At 44.7% G+C, this 21,281-nt stretch overlaps 1 protein-coding gene across 1 annotated transcript in view; it reads right to left on the bottom strand.

The window, feature by feature from the left end:
* LOC121838040 (retinol dehydrogenase 11-like) overlaps positions 1–21,281 on the bottom strand; it is a 40,944-nt gene that overhangs the window by 15,979 nt on the left and 3,684 nt on the right. The window contains exon 3 of the mRNA XM_042294020.1: positions 20,805–20,897. Within this exon, the coding sequence (XP_042149954.1) occupies positions 20,805–20,897 (93 nt within the window). The remainder of the gene's footprint in view (positions 1–20,804; positions 20,898–21,281) is intronic.

Below are 21,281 nucleotides of genomic sequence, written 5' to 3'. Positions count from 1 at the left end.
TTACTTTGCTTGTTTGTTGAAGCCATCAATACATTTTCTTTTCTTTTTTTTTAATTGTAACATAGTTGGTGGTTTAAAATGCCGAACTGGACAGTATCATAAATGAGAGCATCAATCTAGTAAAAAGAACCACTATTTGCGAGTGATAACTGCCTGTTCAGCACCCCTTAAATGAAAAGGTAAGAACTACCCGCTCACCTTGGCTTTCGGTGTATTCGCAGTCGCACCAACGCGGCGCCGCGTGTCGTGACTCTTCTTCTAGTGCCGACTGTACAACGGCGGCGAATTCGGAAAGAGTTGTTTAACCACACGTGTACGTAACGCGCTAGTAGTAACGAGTTACTTTTACCTAGTTACTTTGTCGGTAACGAGTAAAGTAGTTCTTTTTATAAAACGAACGAGTAAAGTTCTTAGTGACTTTTAGGGCCAAGTAAGGAGTAACGTTATTTTTCATTACTTTTGAGGCGTAGCGTGTACAACAACGTTTAAACAGCCTCGTTTTAATTCCAACCGGAGTATACGTCTAATGCTAAAAAGACAGATGGGCAACCCGAAAAACAACTAAACAGTATGACAGTATAGCAACGTTTATCGCTGACCACGTCAGTCAAACTCTGCAGTTACGAATGTCCATCACCCAGCGAACACAATCAGGTTCGTTGGTTGAATCTTCTACAACAGGGTACAGACCCAATGTAAACCCGGAGGTAGGCAGCGCGAGAAGGCACACAACCAATTGTCAACTTGGAACTTTAGAAGCAGAGAGAACAATACAGATAGGGGAATCCTAGATTCACCAGCTCTTCCTGAAGCACAACACTGCCGTTTTTTTTAGCAGGAGACATATTCTCAAGGAAGCGGTAAAACATACCTGGTGAAAACTTCAACAGGCAGCTACTGCTTAAATGCAACGAGTACTAAAAAACAAAAAAAAAACAAAAAAAAAACAATAGGCTATGAAACGGAACCAGTTGTTTATTTGGTCAAAATGTAGCAAGAAAAGTAACTCGCTACTTTTGAGGTTAAGTAACCCGTTCCTCTCGAGAATCAGTAACGAGTAACGTATTTAGTTACTTTTTGAGCGAGTAAGGAGAAACGGTGTTTAGTTACTTTTTGGGGGGGTAATGTGTACATGTCCGAGTAAAACTCTGGCCTGACCGACGCAACCTAGATAAAATTCTACGTCGGGTACTGACGACCGACCACCTCAACTCGTTGACGTCCGCTGTGGCGCCTCTCACGGCACTGCGCATGCCCGTCTCCCGGCACGGGTCTTGTTTCAGCGCACGCCCAGTGTTCGCACCTGGAGTCGGTAAGCGGTGTGCTTGTGTTTACAGATCATGCGTAGAGTAATATAGTGAGACGCAAAGAGTGGCCACCGAAGCCCTATCGCAGTCCAGCTGTTAGGATTCACAACACCAGCAATAGCTTGAGCAGCGGCGCCTAATTATTTATACATTCTTTATACTCGCACCATTCAGAAATAGTTTTACTTAAGTTTACGTATTTCTAAGCGGCGGATGCTGGTGCCATCGTGTGAAGTTCTCGACGTTTTTTTCTTTATGCTGAAGGTGAGTCGGTTCAATCGCAGCCACGTCGAGAGTGTTTCAAGTGTCTTTTAAGCGTCAGCTGGGTCGCCGAAACGCTATTTTCTGTTCTCCATAAATTCGAGCGAGCTGATGCTACAAACACGAACGTGTTGTCTCGAACGACGCTGTTTCTTCACGAGGACGCGTGCCTTACGAGTACGTCTGAAGTGTCAAGCTCGCTTTCCTTTCTCCTCATTTGCTCGCCTTTACGATAAAATTAAATACACATTTCTACGGACGCCTGAATAGCAGTTGTTTTTGTTATGGTTGTTCCTTGGTCACAATTAATGTCTGTGCATTACTCGGTTATATTGTTGCTTGTCTCCTTTTCTCTGTTGAGCACAGCGGTTTTAATTTTACATTGCATATGGTGGATGATCTGCTCTAGAATTTAGAATTTACTCATGTATTAGGTGGTCAGTTACTACCCATTTAAAGTTATAATTAGTGACGGCAGGAATGGAATCAACGATATTAGTTATCCCCATTCAGATAGCTGTCATCTATGTTTCTATATTCATGTAGTGAACGGGCGCGCGAACAGGAAGCCGACATTAACGACAAAACAGCCGCTAGCTGCTTTGATAGTGAAGTCAGCCGCTGGGGCCTACGGGAGTAGCCACTCTTCACGTTACACCATATCACTCCATGAATCGTGTCCGCATTCGGCTGGAACTGACGGATTAAACGCGAGTTTAAGCCCACGTAGCATTCGTGTTTATAGTCGGGGACACTGTCGTCCGGGAATGTATATATACATATACATATATATATATATATATATATATATATATATACATATATATATATATATGTATATATATATATATATATATATATATATATATATATATATATATATATATATATATATGTATATATATATGTATATGTATATATATATATATATCGTAAAAGGAGGTAAATGCTTTAAAACGTATTTATTAGACGACGTTCCGAGCGGAGACCGCTCTTCATCAGGTCCTAATGTTGCAGTGAAAGCTGGAAGCCCGCCACTTTGACACGGCGGCAAAAAAAAAAAAAAAAAAAATGAAAAAAAAAACATTGAGGAAAGGCGAAAAAAATTCTCAGGACCGATTATGGGTAGACGAAGGCCGCGGCCAGGGAAGGGGCCCCGCATGCACCCCCAAACAACCTCCCGCTAGGCGCCGTTGGGGCTCGGCAGTGTCCAGAACGAAACAACAGAAAAAAAAAAATCAAGGGGGCCCAAAAGCGCGCCCGGGTGGCCGAGAAGAGCCAGCAGAGACACAGGAGCAGCTCGGGCGCGAACCGAGACGCGTGATGGTTCCAAGTTAAACACCCAAACACCCCTCTTTACCCCCCCCCCCCCCCCCCCCCCCCCACACACACACACTCACGTGCAAGCACGCCCCCCCCCCCCCTCTTTTCCTCTTCCATTTTCCCTATTTTTATTTTTCTCACCGCCCGCCTCCCCATCTCGCACCCGAGAGCGAAGACATTCCTCCAGGTCGTAATGATGTCCAGCGCAGGGAAAACTCTAGGCAGGGGACTCCGTCTGTTCGTTTTCCCGTCGACGTGGGGGTTCCGAGGAGGGAACCGTTCAAGATATAAGCAGCTAAACAAGCCGGCGCTCTCGTTAATGCCCGCGCGAAGCGTGTTAAATTTTTTAATTAGGTACGATTCCCTTTGCTCCCTTTCGCGTGCTGTACTAAATCCCGATTGAAGTATAGTTACTAATATTTTGTTTATGTGGTTTTGATCGAGACGCATATGTTTGGAGAGCGGGAGTTTGGGGAGTGTGTTAAAGTGGGACTTATGATTGTTAAATCTTTGACGGAAGGGGAGATCGGTCTGTGCAATATACTGCATGTTGCACGCGGCAGTGCAACAGATAGACAATGTTAGCTGAGTTACAGTTATAATTTCCGTTTATCCTAAAGGTGAAGTCCGAATTTGTACTTTTTGCCTCCACGGATTCCGTCATGTGGCTACACACTTTGCACCGCGGCACCCCGCATGGCCGAGATCCCAGGAACTCCTCATGTGTGGTTTTTGATCGTACCAGCATGTCTTTAAGGCATTTTCCTCGACGGTAGACGACGCGTGGAGCCTGCGGAAAGACAGATAGGAGGCGCTGGTTTTGTGAGAGAATATTAAAATTTTTGCGTAGGATGTTGTTGATGTTGGGAAGGTTACTTGCGTAGGTTAGCACTAAATTATACTGATTATTCTCTGAGTTTCGAACGCTTGTTTTGTTGATGGCTGTCGTGCGGTCTAGTTTACTAGCCTTTTCTATAGCATTGTTTATGACGCCTGGAGGATACTTTTGCCTAATGAGTGCTTTCGTTAGATTATCTGCGTTTTGTTTGAAGTCTTTCTCGTTGCTGCATATTCGTTTGTACCTATGCGTCTGAGAATAGGGCAAACTATTTTCGCAGTAACGGGGGTGGCAGCTATCGTAGTTAAGATATTGTTGCCTGTCCGTGGGTTTTCTGTAGAGTTTAGTGGAAAGTTTGTTATCCTGAATTTCGACGGTAACGTCCAAGAAACTAATTGTCCGCTGCGATACGTTGTGGGTGAGCCGAATAGAGGAATGAGCCGAATTGTCATTCCGAAATAAATGTGTTGAGTTCGTCCTCGGTGCATGTCCATATCATAACGCCGAGAAAACCTTGTATTTCACGGCATTAGCGACGCACCAGAGGAGACCTGGTCTCAATCGGAAGAAAAGGTTATTTCTTTGTGCAGCGAAAAACTCGGAATTAACCTTGAACCTTACATATTACCCGGGCTCACCGCATTGGCCGTTACAACCCCAACAAACAACGCCCTATAATTGTTAAGTTTGCATTAGGTAAAGTACGGCAGCAGCTTTTCTCCTCCCGGCTTTCGTTGCGAGGAACGAACGTCTCGATAGCAGAAGACTTCTCGCAAAGTACCCGAACGGCCCGCAGCAAATTAATCGAATATGGAAAGACACAGGCAGCTCCCTTTAAGATTTCCTTCAACAGGCTTCTATTGAATGGACGATGTTATATGTACGACCGGTCTAACGATACTGTTTTTGAATGCCCGCGATAGCAACCACCTAGTAAAAGCTTAACACAACCAGCTACTGGAATTACAGCACCATCAACATGTACCAATGCGAACGATGCCAATACATTGTCTTTTCTGTACACCAATATTAGAAGCCTAATACCGAAGCGTGACGACATAAATGAATTAATCGATGTTATGAACGTTGATGTTATCGCACTAAGTGAGACCTGGCTCACGTCAGAAATAACTGATAATGAAATTTTCTTGAACTCAAGTCACCAATCTTCTTTTGTTATATTTCGCAGTGATCGGGTTTCAGGGAGAGGCGGTGGTGTCCTCCTCGCTGTAAAAAACAATCTTCATCCACGAAAAGTGAACGTTGTGTCTGATCTAGAGATTGTATTTGCTTCCATCAACTGTTCAAACAACACTGTCATTGTTGGGGTTTGTTATCGCCCACCTTCTTGCAACCTTCTTTTGTTGAAAGGCTGCATGACGCACTGTGCGACGTGAGAACGCAGCACCCCTTATCGAAACTGGTTTTGGTGGGAGACTTCAACTACCCAGACATAGACTGGGGCGAAGATCTGCCGTCGGCAACGGCATCTCGAAATGAATCGAAACTTTTCTTAGATATGTGCCTAACGTTTAATCTAGAGCAACTCGTAACGCAGCCAACAAGGGTAACTGAATCATCTTCGGTTCTAGACTTAGTCCTCACGTCGCACAGCGAAATAATAAACGATGTAAACATCATTAATGGCCTCAGCGATCACAAGTGCATACACTGCTCTTTTAACATTAAAAATAACGCAGCTGTTGAATCCTATCGAAAAATTAGAATATATGGAAAAGCAAACACTGACTTGATCAACCTCGGCCTGAAGTCTTTTATGGAGTCATGTATGCCCAACTTTTTTGATCGTTCTGTACAAGATAATTGGATGCTTTTTAAAGAAACGCTACTTTGTTTAATTGACCGTCATATACCACTAATACAGTTTCGAGAGAACGAGTCAGCCCCTTGGTACACCCGAGAGCTTAAAACGCTCTGTAACCGGAAAAAGAGATTGTACCGACGTGCCCGACGTCTAGACACAGATCAGGCTTGGTCTTGTTTCTCAGATGCTTTCGCACTGTACAAGTCGACTGTCGCGAAAGCTAAAACACAATTTTATCAGAGCGATCTTGCCGCTATTCTCAAAAGTAACCCTCAGAAATTTTGGAAGATAATAAACCCCCACTATCGTAAACCAGTTTCATTGGTAAATGACAACGGAACTAATCTCTCTGATGATGATGCTGTTGAAAAGTTTTGCGATGCATTCTCCGCTGTGTTTAACAGTAGCGTCATCACATTTTGCCAGATAATGTAACCATGTCGTTTCCACGAATGCATCCAATTACTTTCACGGAAAACGGCATTAGCAAGTTGATAGATGCACTTAAGATCTCATCGTCACCAGGGGCTGACGACATAAACAGTAAAATACTAAAGATTACTAAACCACTGTCAACTGTTTTTCTAACCTTTCTGTTTCAACAGTCCATAGATACTGGTGCTATTCCTGATGACTGGAGGGAAGGTAAGGTCGTTCCGGTCCACAAAGGCGGCGATGCGCACTCCCCTCTAAATTATCGACCCATATCATTAACTTCTGTTTGTTGTAAACTCATGGAACATGTCATTCATTCCCAAGTTATACATTTTCTAGAACAAAACAATTTCTTTTTTCCTAATCAACATGGCTTTAGAAAACATCGTTCTTGTGAAACACAGCTTGCCGCTTTTAGCCATGACATTCATATTTCCCTAGAAACCTCTCCTCAGGTTGATGCTATCTTTCTCGATTTTTCCAAAGCTTTTGATCGTGTTTCCCATAAACTCCTACTAACAAAACTGTCCGCAATTTCCCTTGATTCTTCCGTTCTAGCATGGATTGAAAATTTTCTCTCTTACCGAACCCAGCATGTGCACATCAACAACTGCCGTTCCCGAAGCGCTCCTGTAACCTCTGGCATACCGCAAGGATCTGTTCTTGGACCCCTGCTTTTTCTTGTATATATTAATGATCTCCCCCTTTCGCTGTCCTCTACGGTCCGCCTGTTTGCCGATGACTGCGTAATCTACAGGCCCATAGCTAACACAAATGATTCACTTAATCTGCAGACTGATCTTGACCGAATTAATGAATGGTGTTCAAAGTGGCAAATGCTCTTAAATGCTTCCAAATCTAAATCCCTCTCTTTTTTTCGAACCCGTCAACACCTTCAAGCTTTTTACTCTATTGGTAACCTCAATGTTGATGCCGTCTCAACTTACAAATATCTTGGCGTTCACTTCACTCACGACCTCTCCTGGAAGACTCATATTAACAACATCATTTCCGATTCAAACCGCACTCTTGGTTTTTTACGCCGCAATCTTCGTTTCGCGTCCTCATCTGTCAAACGCCTCGCATACGTCACATTAGTACGCCCAAAGTTAGAATATGCATCATCAGTCTGGGACCCTCATCTTAAATTCGTTACATCGGACATAGAATCACTTCAGAACCGTGCAGCTCGCTTTATAACGTCTCAGTACTCCAGGTTTGTCAGCGTAACTGAACTTAAACAAAACTTATCTTTGACTCCTTTATGTTCACGCAGGCGTATTGCTAAACTATGTCTTTTTCACAGGTTTTACTACGATGACCAGCTACATAGCTCATTCATCTTGCCACCTCATCGCATATCTCCTCGTGTTGATCACCCTGCAAAAGTTGGCCTTCTCTTTACCCGAAACACAGCATTCTTTAAATCTTTTTTCCCGGCGACATCTGTGGACTGGAACGGCCTGCCTGAAATCATCGTCTCCACCCAAGACATCGGCTCATTCCGCGAATTGTTATCATCACATCTCCTACAACCCCACTCCCTTATGTAATACCCTAACTCCAGGGTTCTTAAGGTATTTAAATAAATAAATAAAGATATCGTCAATGTACCTTTTGTAGAAATATGGCTGAATCGGACGATCTGCGAGAAACGGACCCTCCAATTCCGCCATGAAAATGTTGGCATAATTTGGGGCCATTTTTGTGCCCATGGCGGTTCCGCTAATTTGGAGGTAACGTTCATCTTCGAGTTCAAAATGGTTGCATTCAAGCACGAGTCGTAACAATTTTGTTAAGGACTGACAATCGAGTATCGAAGAGTTTCGGGTGTTCACAAACGCTCCAATTACCGCTGCGATGCCGTCATCGTGCGGAATGTTAGTGTACAGCGCAGTTACGTCTAATGTTACCAGAAATGATCCTGTGGGTATGGTTAGCTGGGATATATCCTGGATGAAATGGTTCGTGTCCCTCAAGAATGACGGAAATGTGGGGGGGGGATTTCCTTAATTATAGTGTCAATAAGACTTGATATTCTTTCGGTTACTGTTCCTATGCCAGACACTATTCGCCTTCCAGGGTTATTATATATATATATATATATATATATATATATATATATACGATAAGAAGGTTCAACGGGCCGGTTCGACGTAAGACGACAGTGGAGGAGTTCCAGGAAAGGCCTTTCTTTACTGCACCAACGTTTCAAGCGGGGACCGCTTTTCTTCAGGGTGAATGGTTGTGAAGTGTCCTCTTCTTCTTGTTGATGTTCGTGTGGAAGAGGAAGAGTTGCTATGAAGGGTGTTAAAAATATTCAGAACAGGAGCAAAACAATTATCGTATATCTTTGCAATTAGTATTTATATACAATGTTAATCCAAATCAATAAAACGAAATAAATAGATTTGTAGTATTTGCCACAATCTTTGTTACAGCTCTTAAGCGCAATCACCCCCGAGCAACCGGAGCGCACACAAAAGTAGCAATGAGGATGTGTTCGGGATTAACACCGCTTCGAGAGCGGAGATCTAGACAGCGCAAGAGTGCCGTGGCGGTTTTTTATGAAGTATTTATGTCATACTTTAATGATGCTTACGCGCCCAAGAATTTAACGCAGCGGAAGGATTACCACGGGACGCACGCTCACGAGGATGTTCACGAGAGGCGTGGAACGAGCTCACGATGGCAGGCGCCTTTGGTGCAACCATGTGATCGACGCGCTCGGCTAGCACAGTCCGTGCAAAACCACAATAATTGTGTGACATCGGCCCTACACACAGTGTGGCAGCCAAGTGAGCACGCCTGGACTTGCATTAATACCACAAGCAACTGAATTGAATTTGTGAATGAAAAAAGCCTCCTTCAACTCTGTGTCGTGATCAGACCTAAATCCAGATTCACGAAGGATGAAAACGTATTTTTTCAATGCTGTGCTCTTTAAGATGCATGTGTTTTGAGAACGGGAGCGTGGGTAAGGACTTGACATGAGACTTGTGATTATTGGAGCGCAACCGAAATGAAGTACTGGTTTGTCCTATATAATCCATGTTACATAGTTTACAGCGTAAAATATAAATAACGTTACGCGTACCGCAGTTGAGGTTTCCAGTGATTTTGAAAGAAAAGCCAGAGTTCACGCTAGTGACAAGATTCTTGGGCGCGTAAGCATCATTAAAATATGGCATAAATACTTCATAAAAAACCGCCACGGCACTCTTGCGCTGTCTAGATCTCCGCTCTCGAAGCGGTGTTAATCCCGAACACATCCTCATTGCTACTTTTGTGTGCGCTCCGGTTGCTCGGGGGTGATTTCGGCAAATACTATAAATCTATTTATTTCGTTTTATTGATTTGGATTAACATTGTATATAATTACTAATTACAAAGATATACGATGTTTTTGCTCCTGTTCTGAATATATTTAATACCCTTCATAGTAACTCTTCCTCTTCCACACGAACATCAACAAGAAGAAGAGGACATTTCACAGCCATCCCACCCATAGAAAAAGCGGTCCCCGCTTGAAACGTTGGTGCAGTAAAGAAAGGCTTTTCCTGGAACTCTTCCACTTTCGATATATATATATATATATATATATATATATATATATATATATATATATATATATATAACGTTTCGTTATATATATACCGGGTGTTTTCGCGAAGACTTTCAAAAATCCCAAAAATTAGGGCGATTGAAAAAAGAAGAAACTCTCTTCGGGAACAAACTACCAGCCACGGCGGACGTCAGGAATTGCCAAAAACCTACTAATTAGTCAGATAATTAATTAAAACTTGTTAATTAACTTTTTAATTAGGGGAAATAGACATATAATTCCAATTAGAAAGTTGCTGAGCGTTATCGAAAACCACTAAATCAGTCATTTTCAGAGAGACTTTAAGCGCTCGAGAAGAGTAGTAGCGCAGTAAAACAACCACTCGTGGAGCAGGTACAAGGCTGGGGCTAGATAAGAGGCGGAAAAATCGCGCGGGCGCCTTACCGCAACCACTAGCCTTGTACCTGCTCCACGAGTGGTAACTTTAGTGCGCTACTACTCGTCTCACGCGCTCAAAGTCTTTCTGAAAATGACTGATTTAGTAATTTTCGATAACGCTCAGCAACTTTCTAAATGGAACCATATGTCTATTTCCCCTAATTAAAAAGTTAATTAACAAGTTTTAATTAATTATCGGGCTAATTAGTAGGTTTTTGGCAATACCTGACGTCCGCCGTGGCTGGTAGTTTGTTCCCGAAGAGAGTTTCTTCTTTTTTCAATCGCCCTAATTTTTAGGATTTTTGAAAGTCTTCGCAAAAACACCTGGTATATACCGGGTGTTTTTGCGAAGGCTTTCAAAAATCCTAAAAATTGGGACGATTGAAAAAAAAAAAACTGTCTTCTGGAACAAACTGCCAGCCACGGCCGACGTATTGCCGAAAACATACTAATTCGCCAGCTTATTAATTGAAATATGTTAGTTAACTTTTTAATTAGGGGAAATAGACATATGGTTCTAATTAGAAAGTTGCTGAGCGTTATCGAAAACCACTAAATCAGTCATTTTCAAAAAGACTTTGAGCGCGTGAGACGAGTAGTAGCGCACTAAAGAGCGGTTGCGGTAAGGCGCCCGCGCGATTTTTCCGCCTCTCATCTAGCCCCAGCCTTGTACGTACCTGCTCCACGAGTGGAAATTTTAGTGCGCTACTTCTGTTCTCAAGCGATTAAAGTCTTTCTGAAAATGACTGATTTAGTGGTTTTCGATAACACTCAGCAACTTTCTAATTGGAATTATATGCCTATTTCGACTATTTAAAAAGTCAATTAACAAGTTTTAATTAAGTATCTGGCACATTAGTAGGTTTTTGGCAATTCCTGACGTCCGCCGTGGCTGGTAGTTTGTTCCCGAAGAGAGTTTCTTCTTTTTTCAATCGCCCAAATTTTTAGGATGTTTGAAAGTCTTCGCAAAAACACCCGGTGTATATATATATATAATTATATATATATATATCTATTGGGAGTGAGGGAAGATTGGCAAGAACCAATTGTAGTATTGGCGAACGAAGAGGAGAGGGAGTGATTATTGAATCTATTGCATTTATATTAAAAAAGTGAAAGGGAAAGTGCTGGCGAAAAATCGGGCCAGGAGCGGGGATCGAACCCGAAACCTTCGCCTACACTGGGCGACGCCTTCATCGATTAGACCATCAGGCAACTGGTTTCGGCTAGCTAAATTCGTGTCAAGCTCTCTGTGTACTGTTAGTTTCGAATTCCCTTAAAAAACCTCTGACACGGCAAAAAAAAATTTTTTTTTTTCACGCTAGGCGTTGAAATGGCATGTCAGGACATTAAATAAAAATTGTTTTGCTAAAAAGTTGCGTAGTTTTTTTTATAAAAATAGAAATAGGAGGCCGAATTCAAAGTTCCCGCCAGTGCACTGTTACGTAACAGTGTACCGCAAGGTGTCGGGGCGGTCAGAAGGGAGGCATCAATGAGGTAGAGGGGCTTAGAGTGATAAGCCGGAAGTTCCGAAGTGGCACCCCCCGGTTGCCGCCATGTTTTACGCAAATGTGACCACTCGTCACGTGACCTCCCAAGAGCCGTGACGGCACAGGTAAGATGGCAGCGCCCAGAGCTGGCGGATGCGAGTTTGTTCGGTGCGCGGCAGCCGTGATGTGCAGCGGCTTTCCGACGATTTCGGGCTTTTTCGTGCTCGCTGACGCAGGTATATTGTGAAAATATGAAGGAATGAGACTTTATACCCTTTTTGCGCAAGATCGCTCTGGATCATCTGGATATTAACGCCTGTGAGACAGCATCAGCCGTATCGCCGTACCGGTGCTCGGATTCGGGATCTGTTCAAGTATCGATAAAACTTTGAGTGGTTTTAACATAAAATTTTCGCATTCTCTTAGCTTTGTTTGAATGTTGGAATGTCTGAGAATCGATGCGAAAGGTATACGTCGCGTTAGGACCTAGGAGAAGTTGTTTCAGCCCTGCGTCACCGAATAACCACAGCAACTTTTAGCGAGGAAGCTCCTGCGATCTTTAACCCTTTGTGCTAATCGACGATTCTACATTCGATCGCTTTTCTTCCTTTTCTGGTGAGTGCGAAGTGCACACTTATTTTCAGCTACGAGGATGACGTTTTATTGAGTGTGGGGATGAATAAATCGTTGCAGGCACCTGCTTCAAAGCTATTTGACTTGCAATAAGAACAACTGTTTTGGTGTATGCATAGATTAACTGCAGCTTTTTCTCTTTCGTAGGATTTATTGCAGCAATACTTTTTTTCGTCAAGAGTGCATTATATTAGTCGTTCAATTATTTACTAGTTCTAATTACCTGGTAAGATGATTCATGTTTGTGTTGATCCCTTGCCTGAAGAGCAGTCTTGTTGAAAAATGTTGACCATCCCTTTCGGTCTCTTCAATAGACCTTTTTGAAAAGTGTGGGTTGCCTATACTTCGTATCATTGTAACCTGGAAAAGGGCAACCACCACAGCCCCCTCGAACCAATCAGAGAGACAGAGCGAAGGTGTGTGACAAATCTGTGCAGACGAGCACTCTGAATGGCATGTTGTCATGTGCCTCTCTCCAATGTGCATATTGGCTCACCGAGAATGTAGCCTTTGCCAAATTGGGATGAAACGAATTGCAGTAGATACTACTCTAATTACCCCAGGCTTTCATACTTTGGCCATTTGTTCGACAAGAATGTTATGTCCGCCATCACTGTGAACTCTGCTCGGCACCTATTGGACTCGAATGCTGCATTAGCATTCGACATGAACTGGGGCCCATTTGTGTGCTCTACGCCGAAAAAAATGGTAACAGTTGTGTTGCTTGATGGGGTTCTGCAAAGGGTCTATTGTGTCATACATATAGAAAGTGTCCTGCTATATAACAATGCATCAACACATACTATTAAAGTATATGCTCAGAGGTGTGTTTGTTTTTGCAATTAAGAAGTTACATCAGTGTACTTTAATGTTATTATAGTGTGTGTAGTTTGAAGTATCCTCTCTGCAATGCCTACGAAGGCCCCTGGAGGGAATAAATTAATAAATAACATTTTCACATCACTGGAGTTGGTTTTCTGATGTGCCACATGTTCAGGAGAAGTGGAATAAGTGCAGCCCAATGCAACAAGTCAGCCAGTCTGGTATGTCCCATTAATTATTATTGAAGGGTCAGAGATGCGAGTGCCCTCAAAAGGACCTGCGCGTGCGGTGAACTCAATTCTTAGTGTATAAACTCTCGAGGTGTAAAGGCAAGTGGAAATATGTTTATCTGGTTAGTGTGTCAAATATGTTTATTTCCACTGGATTACATAATTATTGATTCTTAGTTAATGGTTCCAGAACGAGTTCTTTCTGCGAGAGTCTCCTGTCAGGCGTTGAGTCGTAATACCTGGGGACCTTGTTGTGGGATGACACTCCTGGCACGTCGGTGTTCAGTTTGGTCGAGTAGCAACTTTGACCGACTGATGCCGTCCTGTAATCATACGTCAAGTGCGGCCACTGACATGTGATGCACTGAAGCTGCAGGGCTGGCTTCTAATCCGCAAAATTTTCCTGGTAGTTTTCTGCACCATTGCAGCAAGCTCGGGCATGTATTGGTTATGTGGCTGTGCCTTTTGCTGTACCGTTGACTTGATAGCTGGCAACAATGTTTGTCTGCTATGCAAGCCACCTCACTTCCATTTCGTAATGGAGATTTATTCTGCATCCTGCGACCACTGCAACTTGTGTAAGTCTCATGTGGCAAAGTGAAGTCTGGTGATGCTTGCAGTCCACTTTTGAGAGCAACCAACCATTCTATTTCTTTAAGTCACTGAGCGGCATTCTCCCTCAAAGTTGGAAATCGTGTGCTTCGTGGCGTGGACACAGACAATTAGTGTCAGCAAATTATTAGGTATTGTCCTTGGACGACAACCGACACCAGATCAACTCTCCTTGCATTGCCGCTCACCTGCTTTGTCGTGCTTACCTCCCGTCCAGATGAAGTAGATCACGAGCTTCGGGGTAATGTCGACACCAGGGACAAAGACCGCCGAAGATAATCCTCAATCTTCCGCGGACGCTCGTCGAGACGTGGTTGAGGGCCATTCGGCACGAACCTTTGCAGGCCAATTCATTGGTACGGGCACCTCCAGTAGACATGGTCGGCCTCATGCAGTGGTAGCTGAGTGGTTTTCGGTCGGCCATTCGCAATACCTCCGTTTTCCTCGGTGTACTTTGTTTAGCGCGGACCTACACTGGTTCTTCCCAATGTCGGGAATGCTTCGGCGTTGGAGTCTCTCGTTGAATTGGCATTCAATAGTAACAGGCAGCCGGTGGTGGTCGTTGTGACTTTGTGGCATAAGTCGCCCTCAGTTCGTCAGATGCCGCTTCACTCAAAGAAGTCTCCAGTTGAAATGCCTGTCGAACTGCTTCTGAAACAATCTCGGCGATCAAAATAAAACCCGGGCAACTGATGGCAGGAACTAGCTTCCTTATCTCCTTCCGAACACCGTTGTGGATGATGTCACGGATGCCTGGCGTCGAAGTTGCAGCTGGACAACTCGAGTGTCGAGACGCTGGGGAGTTGTTGATAGGGACAGGCTCGGGCCTGCAGTGTACATTCAATGTTAGAAGCCTAATTTATATGAACCTTTCGACTGTTGTCGTGGGGTTGCGGACAAGGCTGCTGAAGGTGTTGTCCCTCACATGAGGGACATGGGATTCTTAGCTTCTTGTCTTCTGTAGCATCAGGGTTGGCGTGGGTGCTCGATCAGAAGCAAAACATCCTCCACGAAGGTGGTGACGCTCTCGTTGGGGCTGTGTCCTGGACAGAATCAGGAATTCGGCTCTCTCTCGTCAATGTTGACTGATGAACGTGCACTTCAGCTCGATCTTGCAAACTTCCCACGACGTTAAGGAGGATTCGTGGTTCTCAAACCAGTGCCTCGCAGTTTCTTCCACGAGAAGTATAGGTTCTGCAGGAGCTGGTTGTCCATCTACCCACTGTGGCGGGCGACACGGACATATTGTTCAATCCAGCCCTCAATGTTTTACGCACCTTGCGTGAAACTGCATCAGAGTGTGAGATGCAACGGGCATGCAAACGATGGTGGGAGCGGACGTGGTTTGCTGCTACAAGTTTGTCATTGTTGGCTTAGTCCGCTTCGGTTTTTCTGGCAAAAGACCTAATTCCGGTGGTTCTTGCTGATAGCAGCAACTGGCTTGGATTTCAAGTTCTTCGTGGTGCATTTCCGCATTTCGTCCTTGTGGTACTCTCTCGTCTTGCAGTTTTTCTGCCGGGATCGGGATAGGACTTGGTTCACGGCTTGCCGGGGGTTTAAGACTCGGGATAACGTGCCACCCGTGTCTTCTTATCGGGCAACTCGGCTGAGGAGCCGCCAGGGTCCACACAGAGTGAAGGGCTATGGATAAAGTGCGCAGCACCTCCACCAGAACATACAATGACAGCTGAGCATGGCCTGGAACTTTCCAGAATAGTAAATATTGCTAGAGAATAGGACTGGAGCAAGCATCCGTCACAATATAACAAAACAAACAGAAAAGAGTCTATCCTGACCACTAAAGAAGCTGCATTGCTTTAGTGGCATTCTGTCCGAATAAATCCTCTCCTTTGGGGTCTGGCGGCTGCCGTGGACGAGGTGAGCTGAAATCGATGTGGGACCACTTTTCTGGTAATAAGCCCCTGCAGACTGCCGTCGCAAAGCGCCGTGAACGGGTGGACTCGGTAGGTGACACGCGCGATGAAATGTCCATACGGCTTGCAATTCGCGTAACGAGTGTTAATGAAACTTTGGTGTCGACGAAACGTGCGACAGACCAGCGGAATCAATACCAACTGCAACACCTGTGCTCCGTGAAAGTGCACGTTTACGCCGGAACAATTTGGGAAGCAGCACAGTATCATTTAGCACGGCACGGGAACTACAAGCGGTAAAGCGCGATCCAAACCAACGCTTCTTTTTGCGCCTGTAGGTCGTGCGGCTGCGGATGTGACGCATTTCGTGGCGTTTTTGCTGTTTCCGGGCGCGCTTTTTGAGTCAGAACCGTGCGCTTTGGTTTGGACGAGCGAAACTTCGGCACGAGCGCACAAGCAAAGTGCAACTGCGCCAGACGGCGAGAGAAAGAGAGAGAGAGAGATCGCGTTGTCATGTTGGAAGAGAATAAAAGGGGGGGGGGGGGGGGGGGGCAGGAGAGGGCAGCCAGACGGCGAGTAACGCGGAGCCGGAACTAGCTTGCCCTCCACCGATTGGCCGGGACACAGGAGCGCCCTACTACGTCACCGCGCGTTTTTGTGCGCGTTGAGAAAGAAGTTGAAATCAACCAACTTTTTTATGCGCGCCCGGAAGGAGCGAAGAAGTGGCGCGACGTCACGAAAATACGTCACATCCGCAGCCGCACGACCTACAGGCGCTAAAAGAAGCGTTGGTTTGGATCGCGCTTAAGGCAGCTCTCCGGTGCACCGCACAACCAAAGTGAGCCTTCGGTCATTTGACCTGCGGCACCACGATTGCACACTGCCAAGCACGACTCACGCAATTTCCGTCGCTAAACTGTGTATCCAAATATATTGCACACGCTTTACTGCAGATCTAGAGGGTTCTGTGGTCAACGAGAGCACAGAAACGTCGCCTTAAAATTTATCCTAGCGGTGTCCTAATCAATCCGAGGTCCGAGCAACGTAAGGCCGATTGTCTCCTTCGTGGCAATATCCCCGTCGGTTACTAGCGAAATGCACACCGTTCCTCCGTATTTTCACGTTATACCTACGTCAGGCACCACGCTGAACTCTGAAGTCGCTTTCGATCGGCCTCATATGACGGCTTTCGTGTCTGAAATCAGCTCACCGAGACGAACGACAACCAACAAAGCATCCGACAAGCTCCGGCCCAGCTGGGGCCAGCCGCTGCATGGACGCTGCCATCTTTCCTGTGACGTCACGTCTTTGGTTTGGTCATGTGACGAGTGGTCAAATTTGCGTACAATGGCAGCCGCCTTATGGGGGTCACTTTCGAGTGCAGACCGGAACCCCGGTTTATCGCTCTAAGCCCCTCTACCTCGTTGGGAGGCATCGACCTACGTCACTAAAAGTGGGTTCGCAGGAAGTCACGTGAGTTTCACTCCTCGTGCTCTCCGCGACCGTGCCTAAGACTTATTTTTCTGCTCTTTGTACGAGCGATTGTAGAAAAGGAACTTTTATTTCCACTAGCTCTTTATCGCTGCACCGTTGATTAGTTTGCGTGCTGTAAAATTTGAGGACGAAGAGTCAGTAAGGTCAATGATGAAAGCGTTGCGAGTACAAGCCAGTGTATGAGTGCATGCGATCAGTCCGATGATACAGAGCTATACTGGGCGCAAAAGAAGCTATCAAGTCTTGGAAAAAAAATTTTAGAACGCTCGCAGAACTTTAGGATTGCTTGCGTACGACACGCCCAATTGCATTGCTGAAGGTTCGGACACCGAGGTCGTCGAATCTTCGTAAACTTTCCAGGCTGAAGATGCCTGCCGTCCCTCGGAAATGCATGCAGTGTGATCTCTTCTTCAGTTGCTGAAATACCGGGACAGTCCCTCACACAGCACCTTCTATACTCTGTTTCACCTTATGATGTTCCGCAGGAAAGGCTACAAGCGCGAGCTCCTTGCTCTGGGGCACATCTCGGCGGCACAAGCTCTCGTAACTTAAGAGCAGCTGCCAACCCTAATGAGCTCGCGCTTGTAGCCTTTGCTGCGGTACAACATAAGGTGAAACGAAGTATAGGCATTGTAGTTGATCACTTCAATTCACTGACTCCTCTTCTACCTTTACAACAAGATTAAGCGATGAAAAGCAGATAAAGAAAACCTTGTCTGCTTGGATCGCTCGTGGAGGTGCGGAGAACAACAAAAATATTTTAAAAAAATATTACACGCGCTCGCGGTAAGCACGAGGAGGGATATAACTCACGTGACTTCCGCCGATGCCTCCCTTCTGACCGCCCCGACACCTTGCGGTACACTGTTACGTCACAGTGCACTGGTGGGAACTTTGACTTGGGCCTCGTATTTCTATTTTTATATAAAAAAACTACGCACCTCTATAGTGAAACAATTTTTTTTTGTAGTGTCCTTACATGCCATTTCAACGCCTAGCATGAAAAAAAAATTGTTTCGGCTTGTCAGAGGCCCTTTAAAGAAACACTGACGCCACCATTTTTTCTTTTTTGCCAAGCGATTTATTGTGGTGTCAGGAGACTACCCAATCGATATATTGTCACAGAGTCACGTAGATATTTAATGAAGCCAAAAAACTAAACTGCTTGAAACCGAAACCGGAACGCAAGCAGAAAGCTCATGGCCGGAAGCCACGTTGCTACACCCAACAAAGATTTTTTTTTTAATACGTAAGCAGTAGAACGTTTTTTTTTTTTTTTGACGAGAACCCGGCAGTGCCTTTCGTTTGTCTGTTGTCACGTGCGACGCTCCCATTGGTCCGAAGCGCTGACGTGAGTACGCGTCAACCTCTCCCTTCTCCCCGGCGCTGACAAACTGACAGACACTGCCGGGTTTCCGTCAAAACGAGCACTTTTGTTTCCGGCAAAGACACGCGCACAGCTGGCTCGGAGCCAGAGAGGAGGAGGCGCCGCACAACACTTTGAATAACAAAGCCGAAGTGCTGAATGAGATGGCTTAATCAGAGAAGGCGAACGCTGGGCACAAATTGGAAACGAGTGCTGCGTCAGCGCTCGGCTTCGAGTCAAGTTTGAGCTTAACGTTGACGCAATCGTCGTGTCGAGACTGTTATCAGAGTTGGTCTTCTGTGATGACGCCATATCATTCAGCACTACGGCTTTGTTATCTGGGAGGTGTTGCGCCGCGGCGCGGTGGAATGCGGGCGTCCTTAGTCGCCACTCTGCTGTCCCCGGTTGTTTTTCGCTCTGGGTTTCCGTAGTAGCGGTGCTTGGGCTGTGATGTGTGTGTTAATAAAGCGATGGATGCGGTTCACTCCACGAGGGATATGGATGTGGTTTCTTCCGCGAGTGAGATGGTTGACCGTATTCAAAGGCGTTGACGTACTCTGACGGGCAGAGTAAAAAAAAAAACGTGAAAACAATTACAGGAAGATTCATCGGTCGATTCTTGGGGAGTCCATTAGCATGACCCTTGCAAAACGCCACAGGCGTCCCCCTTTGGGGAACGCTAACACTGACGCCGTATCGAAGCCAAAGAGGGGCAGCGAAAAGTAGAGGAAGCAAAAGACAGAGCCAAAAGAAAAAAGTGAAGGGGTGAGCGTTTGCGTTTTCCAAAAGGGAACGTGTGTGGCGTTTCCAAAGGCCATGCTAACGCATTCCCAAAGAATCCATGAATAGATTTTTCTGTAATTTTCTTTTTTCTTTTTACTCTGGTTCTTGAGGTGAATACGGGTGTATCTTCGAACGGGTTTAACGCCAGCCAACGACGAATCCTTTTTGTGGCAAGTGTTCTAACCGGCACTGGTAATGCCTGTAACAGCCACGAACGTTCACAATCAAGAATGTTTCCAAACTAAAAGTGCCCTAGCGCAGTGAGCCGATGGAGAAATCACAACGACTCGCGGATATCCAAAGAGTCCACCTCTATCGATGTTTGCGCGCAACTCCCCACACGTCTAGAAGCACAAGGTGGTCCTGAATAGTGCTTGTTCTATGTAATTTGGAGAGTCGTGGTAATGGAAAGTTTGAATGAACCTTTTAGCGAGCTGCCGACACCTGTATTGTCTACGAAAATACGATCTCATAAAATTCTCAAATATGTTCGTAAATCGAGGCGGAAATTATTCATCCTTTGTTGCGGCGATATATGGAAAAGTACGTCTTTTTTTTCCATTTTTTTTTATTAAGCTTTTTCAATAAAAGAAAACATTCTTCATTGAGTGTGAGCACACGTAAGAGTGGCGCGATTATTTCTTATTCGCAAGAAGACCCCTAAACTACGGACAGCAAAATTTTAGGACGTTACGGGACACAGGGTTGGAACTAAGTAATCCACCGCGTAGCGTAGCAGTATTTTTCTTATTCTCACACCTTGACAACTGATTGTTTCCGCCCTTCTGCTAATACCTTTATAGAACATTTATACAGGCACCTGTAAAAACTAAACTTAGACAAAAATGTTAAATTACGTAACATTTTCAGACACCTAACATTCGGTCGTACTGCGTAAAGAGAGGAAAACAAGTGGCCTTTTTGTTCAGAGCCTCTAATATCTCGAGGTCTACACAGAAAGGGTGCATAGGTCACTTCGTCATAAAGCACCGCTGAGGCTTTTACAGGCAAGTATATGAAATCTATGAAAACTCCAGTACAGTGGCGCATTTTAATTTTCGCTCCATATAACATCAGCTGCAGGCTGGTTTTACCAGGCCTTCTCGGTTTACAGTGACCGTTATTGGACTAAGCACTGATTGGACCCCACATCGATGTCCTTTATAGGAAGATTTAGAACAAAAGAACTGTTTATATTGACATAATTTACAAATCGGGGCATGTTGCCCCGATACCATCTATATATATATATATTATTCTTTACCCCCTGACCGCCACATTTAAATGGCCCAAAGTCGTAGTTGTCCGCCAAAAGTATGCCCCTCGAACCCTCTGACACATAAATACCAAATCAGAGCATAAAATGCGGTGGAGCGATCGACGTCTGATTTTAAATTTTTCAAATGAACAAAAAACGAAAAAGAAAAGAAAAGAACATTTCTATTTCTTTTTTCCGTAGGTCATGAAACATCTCAATTATATTTTCACCCTAGAAACACTTTCCTTACCAGAGAGCAGAATGGTCAGAAGAAAATGACCGAGGTAGTTTGACTGGAAGCACACTTCGTAGCCGTCCTCAGTGAGCTGCACTTTGCTCGTATCTGGAAAAAGGATGTATCCTCAATGTTACGCGAACACTATTTATATATTCCCTGAGCAATTAAAGGACATCTCAGCCTGGAACATATTTGAATACAACTTCTTTCGCCAAATTACCCAAGCATTACCCAGCATGTTAGAAATCTTAGTACTCGTGATGCACGCGCTCGCCGTATTTTTATGAAGGCTTCAAAGTGAATTATAAAAATTAGATGACGAACGCCAGTGTAGTTCGCTATTTGTTTTAGATGTTTAGTTATCTTTAGAACGCTTCTTTCTGCAAGCGTGAGCACGTAAGACGCCTGTAACTACAGTCGTAGTATGCTCCTTAATGCGTGTGGAAATTAGCAAAAAGATATATCCTGGTCGCGCTTATTTAATTACGA

This window comes from Ixodes scapularis, unplaced genomic scaffold (assembly GCF_016920785.2).
Source record: "Ixodes scapularis isolate PalLabHiFi unplaced genomic scaffold, ASM1692078v2 PGA_scaffold5__190_contigs__length_132052651, whole genome shotgun sequence".
In the NCBI taxonomy this organism is placed as follows: domain Eukaryota; kingdom Metazoa; phylum Arthropoda; class Arachnida; order Ixodida; family Ixodidae; genus Ixodes; species Ixodes scapularis.
Note: the sequence above shows the minus strand (reverse complement) of the source record. Positions and strands in the feature narration are given on the sequence as shown.